A 17,620-nucleotide genomic window follows, 5' to 3' on the forward strand; every position below is an offset into this window, starting at 1 on the left:
TCGCTTTTTCCTCTTGTGAACCACTATGCTAAGCAGACAGGTGAGGTCCTTCAACAAGTTCACAGACAGTGGAGCTGAGCCATCATTACGGCATGGCAGGTTCAAGCTGCCCCTTCAGCACCAGCATCCCGATGAGTACCAGCACAAGTTCTGGCGGCTCCACTTTCACTCTAGCTCCCCACTGATGTGCCTGGGAAAGCAGCTGATGATGACCCAAGGGCTTGGGCCCCTGTCATCCACATGGGAGACACGAATGAAGCTCCTGACTCCTGGCTTCAACCTGGCTCAGCTCTGGTTGTTATAGCCATTTAGGGGAGTGAACTAGTGGATAGGTAAATCTCTCTCTCTCCCCATTTCTATCTTTGCCTTTCAAAATAAATAAATCCATTATATACATATTTATTAAATATAATATTACATATACTTATTATATATATATGTATATATACATATATGGAGAGAGAGAGACAGACAGAGACAGCTTCTGCCTGGCAACAGGGGCCTGGGCACAAGGCAACGGCCGCTGAGGACTGCAGGCAGCCCTGCCTGTCCCTCTGTACTTTCCCCTCCTATCCCCTGGGGACAGAGAAGCCAACTGTGCAAACAGTCACTTCCACTGTCACGAGGCACAGAGGCAAAATGCCAAAGAAGAGAGCTTGGAAAAACAGCCAACAAGCACTCACCGCTCCCCAAGAGAGCAGACACTCCACAACAGACGTGGAAAACAGGAACCAACCAGAAAAGGCCCAGGGAGTACCGCTGCACGGTGGGGCCATAGGCGCCAAGGAGAAGAGGGCCACAGGTGGTGTGGCAGCCCAGGCCTGCGGCTCAGACACACACACTGGGTGGCATACTCCATGATTCAGCTCCCGCACTTCCGGGAGTCCCCAGAAGCTCCAGGCTCTCAGTGGCATTCCTGGGCAGGAGGTTCAGGAAGCCCAGGAGAAGCACGGGAGACCTAAAGGAGGATGTCATGGAAGACAAACTCGTTGGCAGTTTACTGATGGAAAAAACAGCCTTGGATGCCAAGTTCCTGTTCAGTTTTCATAAGAGATCCCATGGCACAGAGCTTGGCAATCTGTACAAATGATGACTGCCTCACAGCAGCCCATGGGGCAGGAAGGGCACGACCCCCAACCCACATCCTCAAACACAGAACAGAGCCAATCCCTTCCTCTACAATGGTTCACTGCCCAATTAGTGGAGATCCAACAACTACGCACACCCGTGCCCCTCCAGGGTCTGGGCCCCCTTGTTCCCTGTCACTCCCCACCCCCATGTCACAGCTCCTGTGTCACCTGACCTTGAAGCAGACAGGGGAGTAGGGTTTTTGCTGTTGTTAAAGATGTATTTCATTTTCTATTTGAAAGGCAGGTTTTTACAGAGAGAGGAGAGAGAGAGGGAAAGCTCCTCCATCTGCTGGTTCACTCCCCAAAGGACTGCAATGGCCAGAGCTGAGCTGATCCCAAGCCAGGAGCTAGGAGCTTCCTCCAGGCGTCCTGCATGGGTGCACGGCCCAAGGACTTGGCCATCCAATACTAACATAAACACTTTCTAGATTGTCCGGATGAGCGGCCCAGTACCCAGTGTGGACATAGAGTCTGGCTTATGTTTGCCTCTAGATTAACATGCATCCAGAGTCCATGTCATCATGGAACACTTGAACAGAGGTGGGAATGAAGCAGCAGGAAGGCCAGGTCCTGCCCAGCAGCTTCCAGGGAGCCGGGGAGGTTTGTGCTGTGCTGCGCCTGAGTGGGTAAAGGTCAACTTCATTAGCAATGGGAGGAACAGGAAGCAGGCGGTAATGAATGTGAGCCGTCTCCATTACAGCCAGGGAGAGATTAATTGCTTGTTTAAGGAATACCTTGGTAATATCACAAATCTAACATGATCTTCAGGGACGGGGACAAGTTGGGCTAATTGTTGAGAGACAGCCTGTTGTAAGCAGCCGAGCAGTGGCGTGGTGACGCACACGAAGGTCTGTGTGCTCCGTTAACACTGCAGTAGGGAAGAATCAGGTGAAAAGGCATCAAGTACACTGTGATACTCAAGTCAAACATAGGAGATTAAATACAGAAATGGGTCTGAACTCAGCCTTTCTTTTACTGTACCCAACCCAGTTTTAAGGGAAAGTCACACACCTGAATTGCACTGGTTTCGAAATCAGATACTGAGGCCGTTAATGTGGTACAGTGGGTTGAGCCTCTACCCGTAACGCTGGCATGCCACATGGGTGCTGGTTTGAGTCCTGGATGCTCCATTTCCAATTTAGCTCCCTGCTAATGGTCTAGGAAAACAGCAGCAGAGGGCCCAAGTGCTGTTCATAAGATCTACCTCATCACAACATCGAAACATACTTTTGTGTATCAGGGAGAATCAGAGTTACCAAAGTATTTGAACAGAAAAGATGCTCCATAAGCAGCTTACTATCAAACCACTACCACCATGAGACTCGGAGTTCCTCTGACTCCATAACATCAAAGCGGCAGCGCAGCAACGTGCCCTGCACGCATCGCACACACGCTGCCGTGCATACAGAGGAGGAGCAACCAAGACTAGGACACCGTGCACAGAACCAACGCTGCACGTCAGGGCTGTGTCCGACTCTCTGAAAGACATCAGTGAGGTCTTTAGCAAAACACCAAGATCAAAACCATGCTTGAAGCCCTGTGGCTGGCAGGCCAGCGAAACAAGGGAAGGGAGGCTGCAGGCTTCCCCGCAAGCACTGAGTGCAGCAAGGATTACTGGAGGCCAGAGCAGATAACACCCACGCATGCAAGCAAGGCCATTTTCTGGGGGATCACTACAGCCCTGTCCACCCTGGAGGCCCTGTACCCTGAAGGCCAGGACCTCATATCCTCAGGTAAGAGAACCAACAGCGAGAAATTCCAAGTCACACTGAATCTTTAGCAACATCTTTCTGTTACATAAGGCAGGTGAGGCTGGGGAATGACAATGGCGGTAAAGACAATGCAGAGGTCTCTTCTGTCCTACCCTGCCACTCTCTGGCTGGGAGATGGCCTGAACCCTCCCCCAAAAGCACACAATATAAGCACCCATCAAAGCACACTTGAAAAAAGCACAGTGAGGAGGGACATAGGACCACTCATCTGTCAGCCTGGAGCAGATGGAGCTGAGTGTGGTTGGGATAACACTGTACCCCATTGGTACTAGAATCATCAGAGCCCCCTGGGAGGCAGGTAAAGGGGAAGGGACATCCCAGGCTGGATTAGAGACCTGAAACTTTTCCATCTCTGTGTTCTTGCACCTCTGAGCAGTCCTCCTCACCTGGGGCTTTGGGTGGCTTCCTCTGCCACCTGCAGTAGCCACCCTGACAGTATCATGCCACAGCTGCCAGCCTTCCCTCACTCCTCAGACTTCTGCAGGTTGTTCTCTATGAAGTTGGAAGGGAAACACCTATCCAGAGTCCTGCTTCATCTTAGAGAACCGGCAGAACCTCAGCCAGTGGGAGCTGCAAACACCACTGAGGGCTGAGTACATCCACCTGCTGGTGAGCTGGGATGACTCCAGGGTGAAGAGCCCAACCCAGACAGGCATGTGATAGACGTCCAGGCTCGGCCCCAGTGCCTGTGGCACTACAGGATGCTACACTTGGGGGCTTGTTCATGTATAGGGGGCAGCCAGGTCTCAACACACACACAAAACAAGGTACAACCAATCATTCCACCACAAGCATTCACCATGTGTTCTTGGACCTCAATGGGCAGGTGTAGCTTGAGCAGCTCTGTGGCCTTTGATAATTCCATTCAATTCCAAGTCACATCCGTCTTGAGCCACCCATCCGGGGACGGGACATTCCCTAACTGACCACGTCACACACAAGGAAGTGCTATGCAGGCTCAACTTGAGGAGGAAGACACGTGACACTCTGTGGCAGACACGGCCAAACAATAGGACAGCAGCTTCCTTGGCAGGACCTGACAATGTGTGAGTCAACACTTGAAGACACATATATGCATCATTGTGGGACAGAGGGAAGGATCCTATAGGGAAGGAAATAGCTTCTATAAGTGTAAGAGAGGGTGTTCAAAAAAGGCCACAGAAAATGTGTACTAAGAGAAAAACGCATGGATTTCAACATTTTTTATATCAAAATAAACTTTTATAAAAATTCTACTTTTTCTATGAAACATTAAGATACCCTTGTATGCATGGTAAATCTTGAAAATGTTAAGGGGCTGGCACCATGGTGTAACAGACTAAGCTTTCTCCTGTTATGCCAACATCCCATATGGACATCAGTTCGAGTCCCAGCAGCTTCCTATCCAGCTGCTCCCTATTAATAACATGGGAAGGCAGTAGTGGATGGCCCAAGACCTTGGGAACCTGCACCCACATGGGAGACCCAGAAGAAGCTCCTGGCTTTGGACCAGCGTAGCTTTGGTCATTGAGACCATTTGGGGAGTGAACCAGCAGAGGGAAGATCTCTCTGTTTCACTCTTTCTCTCTGTAACTCTGCCTTACAAATAAAAATAAATGCATTTTCAGATTCCCCCAAGGGGTTATAACTTGGGAAACTGGCAGCAGTGGGTGTTTGGTGAGGTGGCTCAGCTGCCACTTGTGGCCCTGGCTGGGGTTCTGAAGGCAACTCCCTGTTCATGAGGCAGATGACTACTCAACTCCTGGGGCCCCACCAGTGTGGGGGAGACCTGAAGTTCCCGACTTCCACTTGGGGCGGCCCCAGCTGCCGTCCACACTTGTGGGGAGTGGCCAAGCACACTGAAGATTTCTGTCTCTTTACGTCTCATGTGAATACAGGGACTATGTAAGAACTAAAATGCACTTTATGGATCTCTGAACAGGTACTCAAGGAGAAGTAATTTATTAACCTGGCCACTGGAAAAACAATTATGAAGCAAATTCTTGCCCTCACTTCAACTCTGCCTCAGTCATTCACCCATGTGACCCTAAGCAGATAGCCTCCTCCAGACCAAAGTTCTTCCCTGAGTAAGACTTCCAAGTTTGCCGGGAGCCCAGAGGGTGCCTTGCTGAAGAAGGCCCTGGCAGAAGGAGTGAGGGTTGAGGATCTCAGAGCAGGAACCATGCTTTCAGCAGAATGAGGTGCACAAACCCACGGCTGCCTCCATCCCACTCGAGAACTAAGCAGTCTGCGGCAAGCAGTTTGTTCATCCTCTGAGCCACCTGCGTGACCTCTCACGGTGGAGAAAGTGGATTTACAGCAGCGCTACGCCACGTTGGATACCACAGCTGGAGAGGGCAGGGATCGGGCTGCGAATCCAACACTGGAAGCTATCCAGCATCTGCCTGTTGTGTGGCCACGCACAGGTGCACCTGCTTACACATGTGTGGACCAGCCAGCGTGGCTGTCATGGACAGCAGCTCTACCTCAGCTGGGGTCAAAGTCTGCAATCCCAGTAACTGAAATACATGGAAAGCCAAGGTTTCAAGTGACTTAAGGAAAAGCAGTCATTATCAACTTGCCTTTCCAATTCAGTTTCTTGTATACAATAACAATGAACATTCCCAAACTCCTCAAGATTATTTTCTTGCATAAAAATGTGAATATATTTCATTATCACTAAGCTGGGTACACTGCAAAATGGCAGGAGGGGTGATGAATTTTATACTGTGCTCATTTTCCCACCAAGAAATAAGCAACTTTCGAAAACATCTGCTGTCTGAAGAAAACAGTGCCTCCTCTAGAGCCACCACAAATCAAAACGTCGGTTCCAGATCATTCCGGGGAGGGGGACGGAACAATTGCTCAATTGGCTAATCCTTCCCTTGCAATGCTGGGATCTCATATGGGCACTGGTTCACGCCCTGGCTGCTCCACTTCCCATCCAGCTCCCTGCCTGGGGCACAGGAAAGCAGTGGAGAATGGCCCAAAGCCAGGGGAGACCCAGAGAAGACCCCTGACTCCTAGCTTTAGGTCAGCTCAGCTCTAGCCATTGCAGCCATCTGGGGAGTGAACCTGCAAGTGGAAGAGCTCTGTCTTTCCTTCTCTCTGTAAACCTGCCTTTCCAATAAAGATAAACCTTAAAAATTAATCATTTCTATTACATTACTCACTAAATTGAATGAAACTTCCCCTGTCACGGTTAGCTCTGGCCTGGTGGACATTCTGTGCACCTGGCGTCAGCGGGTACTGCTGTGGGGCCCTGCCTCATCCCCCGGCTACCAGCCTAGCCTGACTGTTCCCAGGGAACTCCGACTCAGCATTCCTTATCATCTCCCTCAACTGGTTCTTCTGCCTCCGCCCAGTTGTTTTTCTCTCATGCTCCACAGCCCCTGGGTGAGCTCAGCAGTTCAACAGCCTTGAGCTGTCGTTACATGGCGGACACCCAAACCCCGAAGGCACCACCACCAGCCTGCCATGTCTGACTCGGGATTCGTTGTCTGGCCCTGCTAAACCGGCAGAGCAAAAGTGCGGTTGGCAGCGTCCCCGTGTGCATTTAGAACTAAAGCACCTGGGCCAAACTTTACACTGCGCTATGCAGAAGAAAAATGACATCTATTTGGGGGCTCCGGCTAGCACCAGCGGTGCCTGGATATTCTTCTTCTTTAGTTACCCTGGGCTGTGGGTCCCAGCTACTGGGAGTCTCTCCTTCCCCACAGCCTGTGGCTTCCCCTTAAGATCTGGCAACAGCCTTCCCGCCCTGAGCTTGTTCACCCCTGCATGCCTCAGCGACTCCTCTGAAATACGCAGCTAAAGGTTTCTTCAGACCCTCTGAGGGCCTGTTACTATCCTGAGGTCACGGAGGGCAGAATCCACACTCCCACCAAGCTTCAACTAGCCACAGTACCCAGAATGCATTAGATTCCTGCCAAGCCCTAACCAGCCACAGCACCCAGAGTGCACTGGGCTCCAACCAAGTCCTGATCATGCATAGTACCTAGAATGCACTAGCTTTGTCCAAGCTCTATTCATGCAGAGTAGTTCCCAGAATGCTTTAAGCTCCTCCAGCCCTAAAAACCTACTGCAAACTGTGAGTGGGCACTTACTCCCCCTGGCCTCACAGAGCTCACAGCTCAGGGGTCTCTTTTGGGCCCCTTAGTGCAATCAGGGCTGGACCCTGCATCCTTCCCCACTAAAGCCTGATCCTGGAGGGCAGGAAGCTGTTTCTGTCTCCATATCCCTAAGCCAGTCCCCGACAGCACCCAGCACTCAGTACACATTAAAGGACCAAGTGCCTGGTCCCCTGGGGGGCCGTCCAAGGTCTGCTGGGCAAATGAGTGAAGGGGAATGTCTGTGTTCCCATGTGGGCACCATATGTGGCACCACACACCAAGCAACCCAGTCACTAACAGAAAAGCTCACGGCTCTGCACGCGCCCAGTCACACCTCTCTCTACCCATTCAGCTGAGGTCGTGCCTCCTTACTCCCAGGGAGCCTGGGCAAAGCGGAAACAACTCGGCAGACACATCTGGGTGTTCCCAGGAAACCTTATGCTCTCTCCTTGCTTCCCAAGTGGCTGGTGGATTTCCTCCGTCTTCTTTAAAGACTGAGAAAACAAGGTTGGCCCCACACCACACTCTCGCATTCCTGAACTGACTCTTCTTGTCTGCCCAGCTCCACCCTGCTTTTCCAGGTGGGAACAGAAAATGCCATGGGATTCCTTGGGTTGTCCTGACACCCCGAGAGGCGACCACGTGAGAGAAGCAGACGCAGTGAGCAAGGAGGGTTTCCAGCAGGGGAGAGAGCAAGGGCAGGGTTGTTGACACGAGGGCAAGGTCTGGGACCCTGAGCAAGGAGGCACTCTTAACCTTTAACCCTGCCTGATCACTCCACCTCTCTCCAAACAGCCCCCGTGGGCACTAGATGCATGGTGGCAGACCAACAACTCCCCTGTGAATGTGGACCTGAGAGTCTGGACTGGGAGCCCAGCGCCTCTGGCTTCACTGCTCCCTTCCGCGCCCCCCCCCTCCCCCCCAACCTTGAGAAATCTTCAACATGGAAAGAGGCTAGTAACTGAGCTTAGAATTCAAAAGCTGTGAAATCCTCAGATTGGAAGGAACAAGAAGAGCTAGCCAACTTCTCCCTGTAGTCCCCTTTTCTTCACGTGGTATTCCAGCAAGGATCCACAGGACATTGTTTTCCATCCCTTGACCTAGAGAGAAGATAGGAGCTACAGTCTCCTGTAGAGTTCACACTCCCTGCTCAGACCTCATGATTTCCAGTTCTTTCCACAACAACCTGGTATTGTGGTGAGCAGTTTTGTTTCCAATAAGGTGCACAGGTTACAACAACATTCCAGCCTGGGAAAAACCTGGTCCGTGTGGGATATGCAGAGAGAGCATCCTTCATGGCTTGGAGAAGGCATCCCAACACTCTAACTTTAAAATGCCCAGTTACGGGGCTGGCACAATGGCTCAACAGGCTAATTCTCCACCTCCAAGTGCCAGCATCTCATATAGATATCAGTTCATATACCAGCTGCTCCACTTCCCATCCAGCTCCCTGCTTGTATTCCAGAAAGCAGCAGAGGATGGTCCAAAACCTTAGGCCCCGCACCCACATGGGAGACCTGGATGAAGCTCCTGACTTCAGATTGGTCCAGCTTTGCTGTTGCAGCCATTGGGTAGTGAGCCAGTAGATGGAAGATTTTTCTTTCTGTATCTCCTCTGTGGAAATCTGTCTTGCCAATAAAATAAATTTTTAAATCTTTTTTTAAGTGCCCAATTACTTGTATTTGCTACCTTTTCCCTCTGATTTTGACATAGGCTTACTGTAACCAAACTCAAGGAAATATGCGTTCTGAAGCCTCCCTAATACACATTCAGGCAACGTATGCCTACTTTCTTGCAGCAGGATATAAGGGCAGAAGCCTGGCATGTGGGTCTCTGTGGTCCCATCTGCCACTTATTCTTACTCCATCCTTGTAATTTCATTTTTAACACACAGGTGCATCAACATATCCTCATATGCCCCCATAGATATATGGACATCTGCATTTTTTAAAAAGACAAAAGTCTAGCTAAAAAGTTTGTCCAAATTTTGGCCAAAGGGGGGTGAAAAAAAAAACACTCAGTCCTCAGAGAGCGACTACTGGGAAGGGGGAGGCTGAGGAGAGGCAGGACAGAGTGGCCCCCCAAGTGCACATTCAAAGGAGCCTTCCCCATGGTCCCCTTGGTCCCCTTGCAAGTATCTGCAGACCCGGAGACAACCAGGAAGCAGCTGAAGCCACTTGAACCAACCTGCAATGTGCTCAGTTCACCCTGGACAAACTCACTATCTGAACTCTCGTGTTGTGTTATAGCACAGTGCTGGCACTTAATAATCTTGCTATGAAATACATGCCAAGGAATATGACTTCAGGAAAAGAGTCAATCTATAAAACATCCAGGAAGACAAGGAAAGATAAGCCATTATACAGCATCACAGGAATGACTCGACCACTCAACACAAGAATGCAACCCACTCAAGTGTCACATGAGACAAATCCAACCCATCAGAGTGCCACATGAGTGAGAGAACAGCACCTGGAGCCAGCACAAGACGTTCCAAGAGTCTGCCAGGGAAGTCGAGATGTGGTTCCTAACGGTGCAAAGTAATCGCTGACTTAGTCACCTGTGAAATTTTAGGTCGCTCCTCAATGAGGTACCAAATTCATCCTATTATTAAGGCCGCCTGAGTTTCAGGAAGCTTATTATTCTGAGAACCTCTTGGAAAGAGTTTTCCAAAACAATAGTTCTTTGTCGTTAGGCAAGAAGGAAAAATGTTGCAAAAGGTGGCGCTGGCTTGCCCACTCTGCCAGCCAAAGGTATCAGTGACTATTTCAAATTGGGAAAGAGGGAGTGGAGGTGGGGAGGGAGGTTGTTAAGGACTGGGATGGAGACAGGAAGACACAGAGTGAAAACAGTATTCATGTTGGATGTTTTCCCCGTAGGACTACCTACATCCAAATCCACGGAATAAACAGCTCTCAGTGGCTTCTTCTGAAGAAAGGTGTATCTTTTTATATTTTAAAGATTTATTTGAAAGGCAGAGTGATAGAGCAAGAGGCCTTCTATCTGCTGGTTAGCTGCTACAGTCAGGGCTAGGCCAGGCCAAACTAGGAGTCAGGTACTCCGCTGAGGTCTCCCCTGGGGGGTGGCATGGGTCCAAGTGCTTGGGCCATCTCCATTGCCTTTCCCAGGTCATCAGCAGGGAGCTGGATTGGAAACAGAGCAGCCAAGGACTCTGACATGGGATGACTTAACATGACCACAATGCTGGCCCCAAAAAGACAGATCTTACACAACACTGGGTAACAGTACATATGGGATATTATGAACCCCAGCAAAAATGTGTTGGCAACACACTAGATCATGTCTGCCTGGATATGGGGTGGATGATGTCTTTAGTCTCCGTTCAGATTTTATTTTCACGAACAAACAAGGGAGCTGTGGCTTCTTCCCCTGGGTCTGTGCCTCTGGCCTGGCTAAGTCCCATACTCCCCTGCACGTGTGTGGGTCCAGAGCTTCCAAACAAAAGGAAGGCAACAATAATGCCCAAGTGTACTGAACTCTTTCTCCAGGTGGCTCTGGAGTGGCCAGGCAGCAGCTGGTGTCACAGTCCTGCCTGAGCCCATTCATGCAGCCTAGTCGGCTCTGTCCCGTCCTTGCAGCATACACTCTGCTTCCGCAGAAAGAACCCTTGGAAAGATGCCAGCAATCTTCATTTTATGTCCTCATGACACAACCCCTGTCTCCCTCTGGCCACTTAAAGGAAACCAAAGTTGAAAAGGCACAGAACATTCACCCAAAATGCAACTTGAAAAAAAAGAAAAAGCTTTAGCAGCCCTGCAAGGAAAGCAGAAAAGTTTCACAAGTCAGCAGCATTTCTCAAAAACGAAGAGTCCACCCGCGTGGCCAGCCACACTAGAAACTAAAACTGCAAAAAAATCATTACTTTCCCTACTTCTGTTGCCAAGCACCTGCAGGGCTAAAAAAAGAACGCCATCCAGTTCTGTTCTGAGAAAGGACACGCCTTCCTAGCGGATGCATTAAGTGAGCTTAGAGAGCCAAGAGTCGGGACCATTAAAAAATGAAACTCCTGACAAAGCAACGGCCAAAAGTTTGGAACTGGTGTTAAAAGTCAAGGACTGACTCCAGTCCTGTAACCCAGCCTAGCAACATTTGCTTCAAGCAATGCAAACTCCCAGGTGTTACCGAGGCACTTAAGCCATGTGTGCAGAGAACGCCAGCAACACGCTTATTCAGTCACAGTCACACTGCACTGCTGACTGAGAACATCTTTCTTCACTTCTTGCTAACCAGCCTCTCTCTTCTCCCAAGACTAGCAGGTTGTTGCAGGGAGCTGGGCCTGACCTCACCCAAGTTCACCTGCGTGCCACCCCACTCCCACTGACACATGGTAATTTTCTTTCCTATTTCTAACTCTCTTGCCAAACTTGGTTCCATCAAATGTCCCTGCTTCTCCCTGTAGAGATACCATTTTAATGAACTCCAACACATCATTCACGCCCACTCACTTTATTGTAACTATGTTAGCCTGGACCCTTTGCTGGCTCAGCCAGTGGGCCACTGTTTGACACCTGGACGCTCTGATAGTAAGAGTATGTTCCATTTGCAGCCCCCGTCTAAGTAACGGCATGCATTTGCTTATATGTTGATTTACTGCAGGAAAATTTTCAGGCTGCTTACCCAGAAATACATACCATAAGTTAGGGAGCTAGAAAAAAAAAAAAGAGACAAAGCAGAAATGAAAGCAGGGAAAGGAAGATGAAAGCAGGAGTGAGGTCAGAATCCCAAGCTCAGGCTGTCGGTGCCCAACAGCTCTGGTCTGAGGACTCCGCAGGGCCCACCAGCTGCCTCTGGGAACAAAGGTTTGGCTGAATACAGCCACAACCCTCCTCTCATGTTCCTTGGGGCTGCCTGCGTGGAGTGGCTGCAACAGTGACCATCTGGTGCGTGGAGCCTAAACCGTCTCCTACCTGATCCTTTAGAGAGGAATTTCGCAAGCACCGGGGTCACGTGGTTCCTCCTGGAGAGAGCAAAGCCAAGCGATCCTCAGCGTCCTCTCTGGCTGCTCCTGAAGCAGCGGAGAGGGGTCTATAACAATGAGCTTACCCTGTACTATAACCAAAACCATCTTCATGCCGTTTCCTACTGTAAACACAGCCGCAGTTTTCCTACGGCTGATGATATGACTTCAGGACATGGGACAGTAGAGCAGTTCTGTCTGAATGGATGCAGAAATGGTGCAGTTCAGTGGCAATTTACTCTGGGTCTGGTGCAATTCGAGAGAGTTTCCAGAGACGGTCAATGCCAGTCCTGCCTTTCCCTTCGTCCTCAAGAGGGCATGGCAGTGCAGGTATTATCTTTTGCTGCATCCACCAGTGACCGCAGTAATCTCCCAGGCCTCCAGCAGCTTCAACTCAGCAGCAGCAGCAATGGCCACAGAAGAAAAAACCTAACGTGTCATCCTGGCTACAAGGCTGTCTCCATGAGTTAACAAGTGGGGAATACCAAGGTCCCACCCTCTGCTGAGAAGTGTGACTCTGCATCCCCCTGACGGGCTGTCTGCGTGAAAGACAGCATCACCAACCACTGGAGAGGACCAGGGCCTGGCAAGGGCAAAGGACCCACCATAAGGCCAAGACCACATCGGGGAGCAAAAGCAAGCAGAGCTTTCTCAGCAGAAGAGCTGAGAACCTGTGGGACTTTGTTCACACAAAAGGCTAGCTCCAGACGCATGGATTTCAAAGTGTTTTTTGTACCAAATAAATTTTTCTTCTACTTCCTTTCCCATGTACTTTTGAATGTATCCTTGTATGTTCCTGAAGAACTCTCCAAGCAACAAGGATTCCAAGGTAAGTAGGGGGAAAGAAGGCATCTAAGAAAATCTGCACCCAACCCTGCTGTCCACAGCACACATGTCGTCTTTCTCCAGCCCCATTCCTCCCCTGTGGCTGAACCATGCCTCCACGTCCAGGGAGAAAAAGACTCGGATGCACTTATTTGTAATAATTAGAATGATTCCTATTATATTACACCAGCAGTTGCTACCAAATCTATGCCCTATTCTCAACCACATCTTCAAAGGGAGAGACAAAGGTAAAACACGTTGTAAGCTCTCTCACAATATTCCCAACAGATCTTTCCCAAGATAATTACAAAGTATAAAATTGGACCAAAAAAGTGCTAATGGGTATGTGTTTGCCTTCCAGAAAACACCAACGACAGATTCATGAAGTGCAGCTATGAGCAGACCAATGGAAGCAAACATTCGTCTTTCCAACAGCAAATTACGGAATCTCTCCACGGACTCTGCCGGTGGCAGTGCTGACGGCTCCATTCCAGAGCATGTGTCATCTAGAACCCTTATGCCTTGGAGGGAAATTTTAAAAAGAAAGGAAGGAAGGAATGAAGGAAAAGAGAAAGAAAAGAAAAGAAGAAAGAAAAAAGAGAAAGACAGACAGACAGACAGACAGACTGACCGACTCATGAGTCGTCGATGACCAGGCTAAACTGAGACATCATGCTAACAGGCATTCACTGGGCTCTTCTGGAACCAGGTAACAGGGGGACCCAAACCGGGCACCGGGTTTGGAAACAGGCAGAATTGTCAACACAGAACACTGGAGGAAAGCAGAAGGCATTCCATACCAGTTATGGGCTGATCCCCACTTTTCCAAGCAATTGTCTGAAGCACACTTGAGCCTAAAGCAGAGGCGAGGACTGAACAAACACTGCACATCTTTCTTTCTCCCAATGAGCAAAGCCTCACAAGGTGTGCTTGCAGAATAAAACATTTCCATCCCAGGCAATGAGCATGCAGTCTCTTTCCCAGCACCTCAGAGGCAGTTATGGTTTTGTTTGCTTCTTTGTTTGTTTGTTGGTTGCAAGACTGGTTATGCAGGTCCTACTTACGTAATGCATACAAGGTGAGAATTATTCCAGCCAGGCAAAATCCTTCGAAGAACCTGAGTGTGCTGAACATCGTCACATTCACCGACAGGGCCACCGTCAGTCCAAAAATCAGAATAAAGATGATGGAAAACAGTAGTACAGGCCGCCGGCCAACCCTGCATGTGCGGAAGGAAAAAGCCGGGCATCTCGGTTAGACCAACATAGGGCGAATGGGATGAGACTAGACCCACTTTCTAGGGAAAAAAAAGTTAAATCCAATACTTCTTTCTGCACATAAGAGAGCTGAGATCAACTGACCACTGGATGAGAGAATTGAGACAAGAACTCAATTCCCACGGCTGAGTCTGGGGTTCTGTCCATTTGGGCATAACTCAAACCAAGAGGAACAAAATCAAGGGTAACGCCCCAAACATAAACCTGGACACACCCCACAGAAAACATCCCGAGAAAGCACCACCCTGTGGCACTAGCTCAAAAGTCAACAAGGGCGTTAGTGACGGCCTTCACTTCCTTTTCCCAGACTGTGACCTGAACTCACACACAGCGCAGCAGAGCCTGGGCTAAGCCGACTACCAATCCGCTTCAGTTACCTGTCAAAGAATCACTTCTTGAAGGAATCATAAACGAGCTTGAACTTCAAGTAACTGGACTGGGCTTCATGGTGCTTAACACTGAAGCCCCTAGAATGGGCACCAGCTGTCCCCCAACCTTCACAGACAGGGAGCCCAGCCTGGTGATCATGAGGGGAGAAGGCCATGTGCTCTCCACCCCACGCCCTAAGCTAACCCTCCATGTCTCCTTTTATTCACCTGCAAGAAAGGAAATTCAACAAAGAACGCCAAAGAGGGTAATGCCACGTGACCCATTGGGACTACACAAATAGTTTACAAGAAAGCTGGAACACAGGGCCCGGTGTGATGGCGCAGTGGTTAAGGTCCTCGCCTTGCACGCCTGGGATCCCATATGGGCGCCGGTTCTAATCCCGGCAGCCCCGCTTCCCTTCCAGCTCCCTGCCTGTGGCCCAGGAAAGCAGTCGAGGACGGCCCAAAGCTTTGGGACCCTGCACCCGCGTGGGAGACCCGGAAGAGGCTCCTGGCTTCGGACTGGCATAGCATCGGCCGTTGCACTCACTTGGAGAGTGAATCATCGGATGGAAGATCTTCCTCTCTGTCTCTCCTCTCTGTATATCTGGCCTTTCCAATAAAAATTAAAAAAAGAAAGAAAGAAAGAAAGCAAGCTGGAACACAGAGGCTATGATCTACTAGGAGAAAAAAAGGGGGGCGGATGGAGAATAGGGAGCAAAAAATGCAGGCCTGGGACACCTAAATCCCATAGCATGATTGGCTCTAGACATATCTATGGCAGACAGGACAGACACAGAGAAACTCAAAGTCGATGCATGTTGCCCAGGGCTGGGGTTGGGAATAAGGAGTGGCTGTAAATGAACCCATCATCCCACCATCCTCCAGGGGGACAGAAATGCCTGAAGCTAGAGTGCACTGATGTTTTTCTAACTCTGCCCATGTGCTAAAACCCACTGACTTGTACCTAAAAAAAAAAAAGAGTGAATTTTAGGATATGCAAATTGTCTTGCCACAAAGCTGTTTAAAAGAAAGATGATTCAGCAGGGCCGCGCCCTACACTGCTGCATGCAATGTTAAAAAATTCAGAGAAAGGAATAAAAGAATAGAATCTGATTCAGAACTTTTGAAGTTGCTCTGACTTGTGGGGCTGGGTGAGGTGAAGGCCAGGAACTTGAGGGTCTGGCCTGGAGACTGTAGCCACTACTTCCTGTGACCGGTGCTGGAGTCCACAGGATTTAAGGTAAACCCAATTGCAGCATAGAAATCCATTGAAATTAGGGCTTCGTTGTTCTAAAACAGGCCTGGGAACATCCGGCCCCCAGGACAGTGTGGCCAAGGCAACCCCAGGTGGGTCCTGCAATTCCACAGAGAGCAGGTGAACTTTTTAGGGCCCATAGTGATGTTATATCTATATACATGCAAAGGGCCCTTAGTAGGAAGAAAAAAAAAGGCTCCCCACCTCTAAAAGGGAGGCAAACGAACAAAATCTAACATATGCATTTATTTCCTTGACTTTGCAGTCTTTTTCAGAGCCATTGGGGCCGCCAAGGGAGATGCCAAGCGAGACCAGCACTCAACAGGCAGGCAAACACTTCAGCTTCTGCTCCCTCAGGGCCTCCCTGCCCTCTGCCCTCTGACCCCTGCCCTCTGAGCCTGGTTTTTTCCCTGACCTGAGACCTTTGCAAAGAGGCTTTATGTGGTGTGTGTGTGTGTGTGTGTGTGTGTGTGTGTGTGTGTGTGTGTGTGTGTGTACGCATCTGGGCATGCGCAAGGGTGCACACATACATGCGTATTTTGACCTTGTTAGTAAAAACAGCTGTTGAAAGCAGAAAGTAAAGTGTATCACCAGGAACTTTATGGCCAATGCCATCTTTGAAGTCAGCTCACCCTGTGTGGGAATCTTAGGCTTTCACGGTCCAAGCTGGCCCCCGGATGGGTTCCTGACTATGCCATGGGCCTGGCGTCTCGAGAGTCAGGGAGCATTCCAGACTTCCTCCTTGGAATCTGCAGAGTTCCAGCTTGAATCGGCTGTCCCAAACAGAATCCCTCAGAGAAACTCATGAGGTGGTTCCGAGCCCCTGGGATCCACGGCAGGCAGAATAATGGCCCTGCCAGAGGCCCATGTCCTGAATATTTTACCTTCTGGGGCGAGCGGGATTCTATGGGTGTGGTGAAGGTTGGGGACTTCAATCTATTCAGCTCTAATCTAATTACAGGAGGGCCTGCCCCATGGGTCGCAGGGAATTGGAGAAGGAGCAGTGGGTAAGATGGCTCTGGTCTGCCATGACCGGCTCCCAAATGAAGGAAGATACCATGAGTCACCGACTGCAGGTGGTCCTCTGGAGCCAGCAGCAGTGAAACAAGCCCAGAAAGGCAGGCAGCTCTGCTCCTGCAGCCCTGAGTCCCAAGCTCCATGTGTGAGCTGAGCTCCATGAGCCTACATGTGTGTTGGCAAAGGCAGTGAGTGTGTGGTCATTGGGTACACCAGCCACAAGGCAGCTCATGCAGGGTCCAAACGGGAGACAGCCCATCACAACCAAGTACCAGAGAATGTGTGTGTGTGTGTGTGTGTGTGTGTGTGTGTGCGCACGCGTGCATTTATCTATTTTAAAAGTACAATGACAGAGAGTGAGAGAGAGATGAGATCTGCCACTTGGCTCACTCCCCCACACAGCCACAGCAGTCCAGGGCCAGGCCGGGCTGGAGGAGATTTTTAACAAAGGGAACATTTATGAAGTGTGGGCCAGCTGTGGGAGAACTCACAGGGGACAGTGTGCAACCTCACAGCTCCTAATACTGTCTGCTGTGGGGGGCAGGGAGGAGGTCAGGCAAGAGAGACAGAAGAGGGAGGCTCATTGTATGGCATGTCCCCAACAGGACACGTGACCCTTGGCAGTCCTGCAGTGGCCAGCTGGGGACAATAATGCCCAACCTCACTCTCCTCTCCCTGCAGCCCCACAGCTGGTGCTTCCCCTGGCTATGCTTGCCTGGACACTCCAGCGAAGCCACAATGGCAGCTCCCCAGGGCGGGCTGGAGGAGGCTGGAGACAGACCCTGCCCATAAGCACAGAGAAGGGGAAGGAAGGACACCGCCAGGAACCCCTGCTTGTCCCACACGCCTGAACTCCCAGACCTGACAACACCCCATGCACCTACACCCCAAGCACCATCCGTGT

At 50.2% G+C, this 17,620-nt stretch overlaps 1 protein-coding gene across 3 annotated transcripts in view; it reads right to left on the reverse strand.

Annotated features, from left to right (window-relative positions):
* LOC121167782 (solute carrier family 22 member 23) overlaps positions 1-17,620 on the reverse strand; it is a 150,022-nt gene that overhangs the window by 93,169 nt on the left and 39,233 nt on the right. For all 3 annotated transcript variants that reach the window (XM_040997372.1, XM_040997371.1, XM_040997373.1), the window contains one exon: positions 13,861-14,015. In XM_040997372.1, the coding sequence (XP_040853306.1) occupies positions 13,861-14,015 (155 nt within the window). The remainder of the gene's footprint in view (positions 1-13,860; positions 14,016-17,620) is intronic.

The sequence above is a fragment of the Ochotona curzoniae genome, unplaced genomic scaffold (assembly GCF_017591425.1).
Source record: "Ochotona curzoniae isolate NIBS_2020 unplaced genomic scaffold, NIBS_Ocur_1.0 patch426, whole genome shotgun sequence".
Taxonomy (NCBI): domain Eukaryota; kingdom Metazoa; phylum Chordata; class Mammalia; order Lagomorpha; family Ochotonidae; genus Ochotona; species Ochotona curzoniae.